General features: G+C 34.0%; 2 protein-coding genes across 8 annotated transcripts in view; both read right to left on the bottom strand.

The window, feature by feature from the left end:
* The window catches only part of ATSPO11-1 (Spo11/DNA topoisomerase VI, subunit A protein), a 314730-nt gene that overhangs the window by 118369 nt on the left and 183276 nt on the right, over positions 1–13085 (bottom strand). For 4 of the 7 annotated variants that reach the window (XM_089803821.1, XM_089803822.1, XM_089803823.1 and 1 more), the window contains 2 exons: positions 5109–5178; positions 4972–5008 (listed from right to left, as the gene is read on the bottom strand). In XM_089803821.1, coding sequence (XP_089659947.1) covers positions 4972–5008; positions 5109–5178 — 107 coding nt within the window. The remainder of the gene's footprint in view (positions 1–4971; positions 5009–5108; positions 5179–13085) is intronic. The other 3 variants (XM_089803825.1, XM_089803826.1, XM_089803824.1) reach the window with 1 other exon arrangement.
* Positions 668–3818, bottom strand: LOC149534971 (uncharacterized). Its single transcript, XM_089806031.1, has 5 exons — positions 2285–3818; positions 1860–2156; positions 1624–1748; positions 1253–1529; positions 668–1145 (listed from the first exon to the last, which is right to left on the bottom strand). The coding sequence occupies exons 1-5, from the start codon at positions 3422–3424 to the stop codon at positions 759–761; spliced, it is 2226 nt and encodes a 741-aa protein (XP_089662157.1). The 5' UTR covers positions 3425–3818; the 3' UTR covers positions 668–758.

Genomic DNA, 13085 nt, shown 5'->3' with positions numbered 1-13085 from the left:
CAGGCCAAAATAGCAAGTCCGGAAAAGCAATCCGAAAAAGCAAATTCGAAAAAATCAAAGAAAATTATTATAGCCATCTACAATCAGGGGCAGCAGCTAGAGAGGCACGACTTGGGCACTTGAGGAGGTTATTTTCTGTTCAGTGGTATTGCAATACATCTATTCTCTAAGGCGACTCCATATGCCAGGTCTGACATGTATTTTCATAGTTGCCTTTCACTATAGAGTGCTGTTATAACTGTCATTCATTAATAGATACATCATTCATTTTTACATTTATCACAATGGTATCAGCAATCCATCGCTTTAGTTGTATTTAATCATGCATGTGATTAGCGTACTGCTGTAGGGGAGTACTGAAGTTAGATATTTAGCTTAGTTGCCGATTCGTGACACGAATCCGATTCGGGCACGTGAATCGGATCCGTGGATTCAGGATTTTTTTTTTTTCCCAATTATGATTCGTGGAGGATTCGTGCATATATATATATATATATATATATATGCATTATATATACTAAAAAAAAGAGAAATATACATAATTCTAAAACTAAATCATTTCATAGTATGAATCTAGTATACTTGATCAATGACATTGATAATTAATCTATTTTCACGATTATAAAGGAAATCAACACATTCACATTGAATTACTGAAAGTGAAAGCTTGTAACATTCAAAATATAGATCATTAAACTTAAAGTTTATAACATGATTTACTCATAAAAGAGTCAAGAGTCAACACTAAAGTTTTTTATTTAATCATCAAATGGATTTTCAAGAAAATCCGCATCAGAGGGGTACTGGTGAGCTGCAAGTGCTGCATCTGTATTAGTAGAGGAACCCAAACCACTAGTAGTAGAGGGGATTGTTAACTCATAATCCTCCTCCTCATCATCCACATCAATCAAAGTGGATCTAGCAAGATCTCGGATGGTCATATCTAAATCAGGAGTCTCGGGTGCTACATCCCAAAGCTTTTCGGGCCCCTTCTTGTACTTAGGATCCTTCCGTGACAACAAGCGCAAATTGTTGTGAATGAACACAAGGTCTTCTGATTTTTTTGGAGCCAACCGGTTGCGTTTGATTGAGTGGATAAAGGAGTAAGTACTCCAATTCCGCTCAGCGCCAGAAGAGCTGGCAACCTAAAGAGAAATTAAAAATTATCAATACAACAATCAAAATAAATAAATTAAATAATAAATTCAAGGAATTGAGAATGTTAACCTTAAGCTTAATTTTACAAACTTACTTGGGATAGGACCTTTATGGCAAGAGGTTGGAGATACGTGAAGGCTTGCCCATGAAGGTACCACCATTTGATGGCACCCATCCTGCTTTGGTCTGCTATGGCAATAGGGTCGAAATCCTCACCTGAGTTGAAAGCAGCAAATTCACTCCTCACAATTGCCCCAATCTCTGGATCTTGGAATATCTTAGCTAGTGCCCTCTTATACCCATCTGCAACTTCTGCATCTCTAAATGGTGGCACTCTACCTGGAAGGCGAAGTACATCTGCACTATAGTACCTGGGGATAACAAAAGACAATTGAACACTATCAAATATCAATAGCACAAACATTGGATAAAATAAGCACAAACATTTGATAAGAACTACAGTACCTCGGGGATAGAGCATATGCAAGGAGGTGCAAAGGTGTGGTCATCTTGTTCCATCGATGATGAACAATTTTTTCCACCTTCTTGTAAAGGGTGTCCTCAGGATCATTCTCCCTCCTCTGTATGACCTAAGATATGAAATATGAATAATAATTATAATTAGTGAATATGTCAATTTAAACTTTAGAATCTAGATATCTCTCAAATAAAAAATTGTTGTAAAAGAGCGTAAAACTTACCATTTTAATTTTTTCCAGCATACTATCCATGGAATCATAAATATCCCCAAGGCATGGCTCATCACTATCTGCGAAGCGAAGCATTGCCATTATTAGATCGGTGATTTCCAACACATAACTCACAAGACCCCACCAATCCTCATCTAGTATCATTCTTCTCATATTTAAAGCCCTTGCTGTATTGGAATTCTTCCAAATGCCCCATTGGGGGCTAATGACCATATGCTTCAATGCTTCTTTTACCTTCACAAGTCGTCTCAAGACGATTGTGTGAGAGGCAAAGCGGGTTTCAGCAACCTAAGAACATGTTAAACTCAAGTTAGTAAAACATTTAAAAATTAAAACATGTTAATGTAAACAACAACAAAAATTAATAATTGTGGAATCCAATAATATTCAATTATATATTAAATATAAAAATTTACCTTCAATAACTCCAAGTCCGAGAAACTCCTAAAAATTGCTTGTGACATGTGGTGATTTGTCACAAACATTTGAATCTCTTCAGCTTCCTCATATATCCTTTTCACCCAATCTATTTCGGTGCCAATTGCTTTCATCACTAAATTGAGAGAGTGGACGGTGCATGGTGTCCAAAAGATATGATCATATCTAGACTCTACAATTATCCCTGCAGCCCTGCAAACTTTTGCATTGTCCGTGACCACTTGAACAACATTATCAGGACCCACTGACTCTATGGCATCAATGAGAATGCGTGAAATAAATTCTGCATCTTTCACTTGCCCTTCACAATCAACTACCTTCAAGAACATTGCCCCCTTAGGGCATACAGCAATAACATTGATCAATGGACGGTTTCTACAATCTTTCCAACCATCCGAAATAATAGACACACCCGATTGAACCCAAAAATCTCTTATTGGTTGAAGTTGAGCCTCTACATTTTTCCTCTCATCATGTAATATGGTAGTGCGCAACTTCTCATAACCAGGCGGTTTGTAACCATGGGGTGCATCATTTATTGCTTCCACCATCTCCCTAAAATAAGGTGATCTAGCAAAATTAAATGAAACACCATTTGCAATTAAACAACGTCCAATTTTGTGATCAGCAATGTCTCTCTTTTCAATTTGGAATGCCCTATCTAGTGGGCCTCTCTTGCGGGTGAGTGGAGATGGGTCTTCATCTTCATCATTTGTAGTTGGCATAGGCAAAAAAGGATGTGTTCTTGTGTTTGTTTGATCAAATGATGGTGTTGGTATATTTGTTTTTTGGGAAGCACCACGTTTTGCTTTTGCAACTGCTCTATCAGCATCATCTTGCTCTTTTGCTAATGCTGCTATTTGTGCAGCTGGTAATCCCTTCTTATCACTACCTTGACACATGTGAATTCCTTCACCCGCAGGGCCCAAAAAATGTAGTTTCACTCGGGAATAGGAGCTTCTATGTTGTATGTTGCAAAAATTACATTTCCATATGTATGCCCCACCCCCAGGACATTGTGCAACTCTTGTTGTGTGTCTCCATAAAGGAGACCCCTTATCAATTTTGAAGCTTGGTGATGCAGCCCCACCCCCACCCACTGAGCCTTGACTACTCATTGTTCTATTCTTGCAATCTAGAAAAAGTGAAAGAAAACCATACTTCACACTTGCACAAAAACTTGAAAAGTTGGAAAACTAAAAATAAATCAATAATCTATGAAAGAATTCAAGAATATGGTTGAAATGCATACCTTAAACACTTCTTGCAAGGTATTTGAAGCTCCACAACCGATCTCCTTCGAATCCAAGCACTTCACTTCAAACTAGCAAGTATGAGAGAGCAAAATGAGAGAGCAAAATAGAGAGCAAAATAGAGAGCAAATGAACTTGCATTGTGATTTAGAGGGTCGTTTTTAGGGTTTAGGGCCTTTAGGGCAAAAAAAAAAATTAAAAAATGATAATGGGCCCACGTTTTTGCATTCTCCTCCTTCATTGCTGCGGATTCACGCGGATCCGCGCGTGGATCCTCGAGGATCCGGGCAGGATTCGTAATCCTGCCTGTGGATCCGTAAGGATCCGCGGGCCGCGGATCCTTACGGATCCACAGGCAGGATTACGAATCCTGCCCGGATCCATACGTGGATCCGGATCCGAATCGGACCCGAGCCCGGATCCGGCCTTTTCCAGGCGAATCCGGTAACTAAGATATTTAGTATTGCATTAGTTTTTATTGGCAGCTGTAGGTGCATATTATTTTACCAGCAATCATCATATTTTGATATCTTTGTAAATGCCAAGAGTCTTGGCTAACTTAGTATGAATATTGTATTGGATACTCATTCTCAATCAAGGAGATACAATTGCTGGTCATTAATAGTTGTCTTTGAGCGTTAATATATCATTTATTATCAACCAATTAGTTTGCATACCAACTGTTTGTTAAAACACCAGTTGGCTGTAGGTGATCATTTTCATGATTAGAACTCATATATGCATTCACTATTGCCAAAATTAGTTGCATATTTATGTTAGGTCATTGCTTAGACAATTTTGTAAGCATTCTCTTTGAGGCAAATCCAAACAAGAACCACTGCAGCAATCTGAAAAGTTATATCAGTCAGATGACCCTTGCTTGCAAAGTGTTTGACGAAATGTCAAACCACTGAACTATAAAGATTTTTGGTGTTTGAAGAAGTTATAACCTATTGGGGTTACTACATTTATACATTTATATTCTGACTATTATGATTAAATTTCCTTATTAGGGGGATATTACAGATTCTAAAATATAAATACTTCAAAAAAATAAAAATGAAAAAACCAAATAGTTCCTTGTGGAATGCTCGCAGTAGGAGGATGTCACTCACTAAACTAGTACTCCTTATTAGGGGGATATTACAGATTCTAAAATATAAATACTTCAAAAAAATAAAAATGAAAAAACCAAATAGTTCCTTGTGGAATGCTCGCAGTAGGAGGATGTCACTCACTAAACTAGTACTCTTCTGGGAAGTAAACTAAAAGACTATGTCACCATTTTTAAAGAATAAGAAACAATATGTTTTATATGTAAATTATGTTTCTCTTCATAAGCTACTTCTCTTGAATCTATTATGAAAATGATCTTAGACATTCTCTAAAATTTAGCATGTCCTTAAGGATACTTTGAACTTGTTCGACATGCATAGGAATGACATAAGCCTGTAAGAAGCATTTTTACGAGCATATATTAGAATCATATCAGAAACAGTATATAAAATACCACATGGAGATAATTATTATAGGTCGTTTATAAACTTACAGTGCATATATTTCTTGTGCAATCGACATTTCTGCCAGATTCTATGAATCGCAGCCAACCCATCACCAATCTAGAATTAAACAAACCACACACGTGTGATTTACAAACTTCAAATAGGGAATTAAGTGATTTATAAATAGAAAAGAAAAGTACAAATTTAGAACCAAACTATATCAACAGAATTGTGCAATATTAAGTGTCCTTCAGAAAATAAAGGAAAATTATATGTGTTTATAAATCAAGTCCTTACAGCCATTTTTGGGAAACATTTTAAGTCACCATCCTCGAAAGAACTCTAATTATCAGAGAAGTCGTGCTTTGAAAATTGTGAGGTTATTATACAATGCAAGGCATAATGCAATGAACATTTGCAATCTACTTGTACACACAATTCAAAGTATCTTGTGTGGCCTAGAATGAGCACTAAAATAAAGTTTTCACTTTTCATAGAAAATCCAATATGTTTGGTTCATCATAATCTCAAAAGAAGTTTCATTTTGTCTTATATAATTCAACTAAAGGAATTTTTAATCCATTTCTGCCTCATTGGTCACAAGACACCTCATCGCAGTGTTAGTATCTATTTTAATTGATCACTATGGTTTCTCTTCTTTCTATCCTCTACAAATTAAAAATTAAAAATTTGTGTCCAGATGCAAATCACCTTTAACTAGATCTGAACTTTTGCTTCTGACATTAAAATGGTATTGCTCTTCTTTGTATTGAAGGTATCACATAGCCTTTAAGACTATAAGTTTTTCTACCTTGCTGATCTCACATATCATTTTCATGCTGAGTGTGAATTTGTAAATTAAAAGCCCAATGGAATATCTTAGATGCATAAATTGTTGTGTTTAACAAGCATAAAACCCTTTGGATCATGGTGAAAAGTGATGGATAAGATGGGTAAACTGAAACGGATCCAAGGATTTATGCATCCAAGGAGCCAAGCAGCCTAAAGACACCTGACTGGTGAGAAAAGAAGTCAAATGAATTCCCTTAATAAATGGAAAAGGCTCATGCATATGAACCAAAATGGAAGAAGTAAACAAGGAATGACAGTTTGTTTAATGACCTAAAGAAAACCATTTTTGGCTTAAACCATATTATAGTTAAAAACTTAAAAACTTAAAAGAGCATTCAATATCCAATTTAATTAAAGAATAACATGACCCAAAAATTTGTAAATACTAACTGAATGGCCATAAAGTTTGGTTTGTCATGACAAGAGATGTCCGTTTGGAAGTTCATATTTGAACATGACCAATAAGCAGGTTGTATTAAAATATGAATCCGAAGAACCAAGCAGCCTAAAGACAACTAAATGGAGAGAAAAGAAATGAAACCAATTCCCTTAATTAAGCATAATTTCATCTTATATTAGATTTTATTATTACCTACTAATTGTAAGTTATTAGAAATGTTAGAACAGAAAATTATATTAAGTACATTAAAAATATACATTCTCACACAGACCAGGTTGGACTGTACACGGGAACATTTGCATGTTTTCTATTGTAGAAACATGTTTAATTGATATCCACTATTGACTTGAGAAGACCAAAAGGAGAAAAGATGACAACTACACAGAATTCAACCTACAACTCAACAGTGAATGACTATTTTTTCCTACCAACAATTGTCCAGATTCCATACAAACGAAATTGCATAAATTTAGTTTGGGTTGTATAGCATTGTAAAATGAGTGTGTGACTGCACATCACTATGGAATGAAAGAGTACAGCTTTGTACCTATAGGAAAGTCTATAATCATGTTAAATTTCCAGGTACATCTTGTTTTTCTATCAAGAGTCATGCTTCCTACCACTCATCATAGTCATCTATGTTGATCTTGATGTCTCTCATATATTCTTCTCTACGAATAAAAAAGCTTTCAAACACATTCAGATAAGGCAATGAAAAACTTCATGGTTGGGTTTGATAATCATTTTTCAAGAGTAAGAAACAAAGATGAAGGACTGAAGCTGGATTCAAGAAAAATAGTCCAATGAATGAAGATGAACAACTACCAGATTGTAGCACAAATGACAAAGTGCTATCATATGCATGTATCACATGTAGGACGTGTGCCACACAATACAAATACAAAGTTATGGTAAAAAATGTATCTCTAATCGATGGGAACACACCCTATAACAGAGTAACCAAATTTACAAGAAAACTCTGCATCTAGTATACACATACATGCACCTGACAATCTGAAAACAAATTTGATTTTTTAAAATTTGTGTCGTGCAGGGGAGAACACCACTCTATGGAAGTACAATGCATTATGTAAAGAGGGAATTATTGTCTTAGACATCAATACTATTGCTGCATTGCATATGGAGTTCCTTCCCAAGACTGAAAAAAACTGTTCAAGAGAAATCAGTTGAGAATGTCAAGGCTGTATCCTGTGACCAGCAGTCTCATAGATAAATCGGTAAACAATCTTGCAGAGTGATTAGTACAAGTGACTGTCTACAGTGGATTCGTCTAATATCCCCTTATGAAATTTCTTAGGGTTTTGTCTAATTTCTAAAATTGCAAGACTTCTTTCTAGCTAAAAACTTTATTTGCTACTAACATACGCTTTTAATATAACTTGCAGGTAGGTATAAGAACAATACCTTAAAGAAAGGATATATTAAAGAAAATGATGGTTATCTCAATCTTACGCAAGAGATGACAAAGAATGATTCATGTAATTCTCCAGTCGATGAAGGTATAATTGCTATATGATGGGAGTGTCTATGATCAACAAATATCGCCTATACAATCCATATATCCAAATACTTTGTGTAAGATAAACACCAATATAGAAGGTATCGATCTGTAATTATGTCGGGAATATATATCAATCTGAATGTGTATTTGAATATTTGCTGATGTCAACAAGTATTGAGCTGATGAGTTTGTATTGATCATAATATTGATATCTTTATGAGAAGGTAAGAATGAATATTATCACTGATAAAATATAAACGTTGTATTGATCTGTAGGCAATTTACTGTCATGAATGTGGTATAACTGTGAACCTTAATGGATCAATTGAATGCTATTTCAGATTATATTGTGTTTGTTATCCTGCATTTTGTCACTAGAAAGTGGAGGTAACAGTGCAAAACATTTTCAACTAGGTTTTACATTTTTCTGAGATAATTCACTATTTAATTGGCCAAGATTGATCAACCAATCGTTCCCAATTCGCGTAGTGAATACTTTTACTGAAGCACTACTACATTTAAGGCCAAATTGCGACGGCAGTGGAATTATAACATGAATTTGGCTTTTTTTCTTAATAGTATCCGCGACACCGTCGTCATTGTGACGAACCGTCGATATTGTGATAGTGTTGGGAATATAAACAAGAAAAAAGGAATACACAAATCAATTTGAAACAACCAAATTCACAAAAAACACCTTCGTCCGCTCGAAACCAAATTGGCTGCACGAAAGTTTGCAACCATGAACACATGAAATCCCCAAATCGACCACGTGAAGGCATGAACGCATGAAAGCAATTGCAATTTTCTTGCAATCTCTTAAACAACAGCTTGCAACAGGCGAATTAGGTATATGTTAGGTTTTTTTTTCAATCTTTTTCCATGAAAATGATTCTTTGGTGAGATGGGGGAATGGAAGGGAAAGTAGAAGTCATTAAATTTGGATTGTTTGTGAATTATAGTTCATGCCCTGATTTATTCATTTGGGATCCAGGATTGAAAATATATTTTGTCTCTTGTCATGCCCTAGCATGATCTATGTCTCTGCAGGTATGTTTTTCCATTTCATACCTTCATATGTACACAATTTATTTCTATTTTCTTTTTACTCACATGTCCATTTCAATTCATATGATCATTTAGAATTCAGGAGTGAATACATTTTTTGTCTCTTGCTGTGCCCTTGTGATCTATGTCTCTGCAGTGATGTATTTCATTACTGAGTACCCCAAAATTGTCCATTTCATATCTTCATTTCAACTAACATGCCCATTTCATTTCATATGATCATCTAAAAATTGTGTATGCTGAAAATTGAATATGTGCATACCGAATGCTGAGTGTCTGTACTGAGAACTCCAAAATTGTCCTTTTCATAACATCATCTTTACATAATTTATTTCTATTTTCTTTCTCGGATGACAATATGTGCATACTGAATGCTGAATGTTTGAATTGAGTACTCCAAATCTATCCATTTCATACCTTCATCTGTACACAATGTCTTTCTAGTTTCTTTCTACTCACATGCCCATTTCATTTCATCTGATCATCTGCTAATTTGCAAGAAATAAAAATGATTAATCCATTTTCGTAATACTCTACTTTTCTCTCACATATTAAGAAAATTTTCCTTTCAAAAGATGTCAATTTCTTATATGTAAATTTCAATGTTCTTGGAAAGTCAAATATATGAGACTCAATAGATGTTTTGCACTTAAAGAAATAAGTCAACCAAATCGACGATATTACACTACTTGTCTAGCATAATCACTAGCTATTAGTATTATATTTTTATCAAATCCATAAGCATTTACTAATATCATCAAGTATTTGATCCAAAATCTCCGAAGGCTGAATACATATGTGTAATATTGTTTTATGAATTTTCTAAAGGAACTATTTATGTTCTAATTTTTTAAGAAGACTCGCATGGAGTTTACATATCTCACAAACACAAAGTTTACATGGAGTTTTTATTTTTCTTATAACAGTTGCTAGATGAGATAGCCGAAATGTTTTATGGAGTACGTTGGAGAAGTGGTCTGCAAGCTATTCTAGGGGGATATGTTCAAAGTCAGGCTTTTTTTCCCCCTTGCTAAAGGTGAATTTAATTCAAGTTTAGAAAATGAAATAAACAACTTGAACACCTTTAAAGAACCTAAAAATTGACAAATTTAAGGATAGACATAAAATAAATAGCCAAATGACTTATATAGTCACTAAAGAAATCATACTAAATATTATGCTCAAGGTCACCGGGAGATGGGGAGACTACGAGGTCTCTGGTACTGGTACTAGTACCGATACGAAAATTTTACAAATAGGAGACGGGGGTACTTGGAGACGGCAATTTTTTTACTTTTATTTTTTTAATAGTTTAAAGAGTCTAATACTAAAAATAAATACAAAATTTGAAAATAGTAATACTGTAAGACTAAAAGACTAAAGTAAATAATAATAGTAATGTCACACTAAAAATTAAAATAGACTCATAGAGTCAAAGATATCAAAACTCATGTGATCACAATATTGTATCAAAATGAAATAAACAACTTGAAATAAAATAAAATTTATTTAATTAATTCAAGTTAAGAAAATGAAATAAACAACTTGAACACCTTTAAAGAGCCTAAAAATTGACAAATTTAAGGATAGACATAAAATAAATAGCCAAATGACTTATATAGTCACCAAAGAAATCATACTAAATATTATGCTCAAGATCACCAGGAGACGGGGAGACTTCGAGGTCTCTAGTACTGGTACTAGTACTGGTACCGGTATGAAAATTTTTCAAATAGGAGACGGGGGTACTTGGAGACAGCAATTTTTTTACTTTTATTTTTTTAATAGTTTAAAGAGTCTAATACTAAAAGTAAATACAAAATTTGAAAATAGTAATACTGTAAGACAAAGACTAAAGTAAATAATAATAGTAATGTCACACTAAAAATTAAAATAGACTCATAGAGTCAAAGATTTCAAAACTCACATGATCACAATATTGTATCTCATAGACATATTTGTTTTCTGAATATTGCATATGATCACCATCATATCAGATTGATAATCGCTGAGATTATCATTACATATTCAAATTTTAAATTCAGAAAAGTATAGTTTGATGTTGAATTGTCAATATGCAAACAAAAATGAACACTTTGTACAATAAACAAAAAACAGAAATATGTCTAGTATTAGTATGTTGATGATACTATCATCTACTCCACAAGGTTGTGATCATCCATCTCAAGGTCTTCAGCTATCATGCTCTCCAAAAAATCATCACTCTCCAAAAATATTTTAAATGATTTAATCATTTAAATTGTCAGTGGTCTTAATTTTTGCATTAAAAACATTAAAATGAGGCCTAAAATATATAAAATTATTTAATATTATATTTTACATTTATATTTTATCAAGAGACTTCAAGGAGACTTTGCTTTTTGGATTAGGAGACGGGGAGACTTCAGGAGACTTCGTCACACAGTCTCCAACATTTTTTGAGGTCTCTGGAGACGCGAAAAGTCTCTGAGACGCGTATCGAAGACCGAGACACGACTTTTAGGGGGGAGACGGGTCTCCCCGTAACCATGATTATGCTTAATGCCTCTTTCTTTGTCATTAAGAAGAACAATCAACTCTTGATGTTCAACACTTCCTACTTGACCTTGAATTTACAGCTCGAAATGATTATGTAAATTTTCCTCTTCCAACAATTCTAATTGATCATCAGATGAAGATTCATCCACTACAACTTGTTCCTTTGTTACGTCATGCTCCACCCTATCCTATTCATCAAACCAATACTTTTGCCAATGATAGGCTCATCAAGTAAGGATGAATCAACAATACGATAAAAGGAATCAAATGATGAAGGAATTAGCTAGATAGGTTTTTTGGGTTTCATTAAGCAATGTGAGATTTTGAGAATACTGCTCTTCGGTAGTGGTAAACTAATTTTGTACACTTACTATGTTATCTTGCAATAAGTATAATCCTCTAGAAATTGTAAACTTATACTTGGTAACCTACTCTTCAATAAGTTGATTCGTTGCTTTAGAATATGCTGATCTAAAATAGGAACACAAGGATACAGTTGAGCTTCTAGTGCAGTTTTTGAGGTTAACCGAGAAATAATATTCATTTTAATTTATCTTCTTTTTAAGCCAACTCACTTGCAATATATTTTTCAAATTGTTTACTTTCCAACTCCATCTCATGCTACAAGCTGTTAAACTCCAACAATTTCTAAACACCCTCATGTTGTTTTTGGAAGGACAATGCGATATCATTTATGCTTGTGTTCTCAATATGCTGAGGCTAAATCCAAGCTTATTTATGCTATTTTGGGATAAATTTGTCTCTCCAAGAATGATTATCAACATACATAGCCTTCCATGAGGTTTGAGGAGGGATGGGTGAGTAGCTTGTTGCTAATGGTTTATTTTGGATGAGGGAATTACCTTGTTCAATTGGACATGGAAAGTAAGGAGGCGGATAGGCATCATTCTCATGACATAGAAGATGATGATCCATTTTACCACTAAAAGAAGACATGTTGAAGCATTCATATAAGCTAGGAAATCATAAAATATATGCTAAAGCAAGAAGAAATTGGGTCGTATTTTTTTCATATGATCATCTGAAAATTGTGTCAATCTAAGCTTCTGATTTGACCATTCCCTTGTATTCATTTTTAGCTTGTATGTTGATTAATAAACATCAGAAAAAACATGTTAGAGAATTGGCACACATCCATCATGTTATAAGGTATCCACTTTGTTGATTTTCATGGTTGATTTTATAACTCTACAAGATCATTGCACTAGATACTCACACAGGTCAATGATGGCAATGTAGATATAGGATGTATGCATGCCACATTTGTCCTTTGTGTGATAGTGTACAAAGAGAGTAAAATATAGTTTGACAAATCACTCTATTTCTAGTCATCAATCCCTTGCACACATGCAAATGATGGAAAATATTGGATAGATAATTAGAGATCTGCATCAAACAAATCCTTTTTTCTTGGTGTTTCCACTTCCATAATATCTGATATAGCTAATATAAAACTGTAATAGATAAATGTAAAGCTAATAAATATAAATATAAAATATGATGTAAAGATAATGATATTATGAGATTAAGAAAAAAAAATATGAGATTGAGATAAATAAACATGACATGGCAAGTCAGAAAATTAAATCAACCTCACAAAAACCAAAAAAAAACCATAATCAG

The sequence above is a fragment of the Cupressus sempervirens genome, chromosome 10 (assembly GCF_028749045.1).
Source record: "Cupressus sempervirens isolate cs-2001-9-10 chromosome 10, ASM2874904v1, whole genome shotgun sequence".
NCBI lineage: Eukaryota > Viridiplantae > Streptophyta > Pinopsida > Cupressales > Cupressaceae > Cupressus > Cupressus sempervirens.
Note: the sequence above shows the minus strand (reverse complement) of the source record. Positions and strands in the feature narration are given on the sequence as shown.

What these genes read in the sequence shown, in the direction of transcription:
- LOC149534971 (XM_089806031.1), bottom strand. Translation starts at nt 3,424, where the DNA reads ATGAGTAGTCAAGGCTCAGTGGGTGGGGGTGGGGCTGCATCACCAAGC. An exon ending in GCATATGCTCTATCCCCGAG is followed by an intron (nt 1,530 to 1,623) that starts GTACTGTAGTTC and finishes TGTTATCCCCAG; the next exon opens with GTACTATAGTGCAGATGTAC. An exon ending in CCATAAAGGTCCTATCCCAA is followed by an intron (nt 1,146 to 1,252) that starts GTAAGTTTGTAA and finishes ATTTCTCTTTAG; the next exon opens with GTTGCCAGCTCTTCTGGCGC.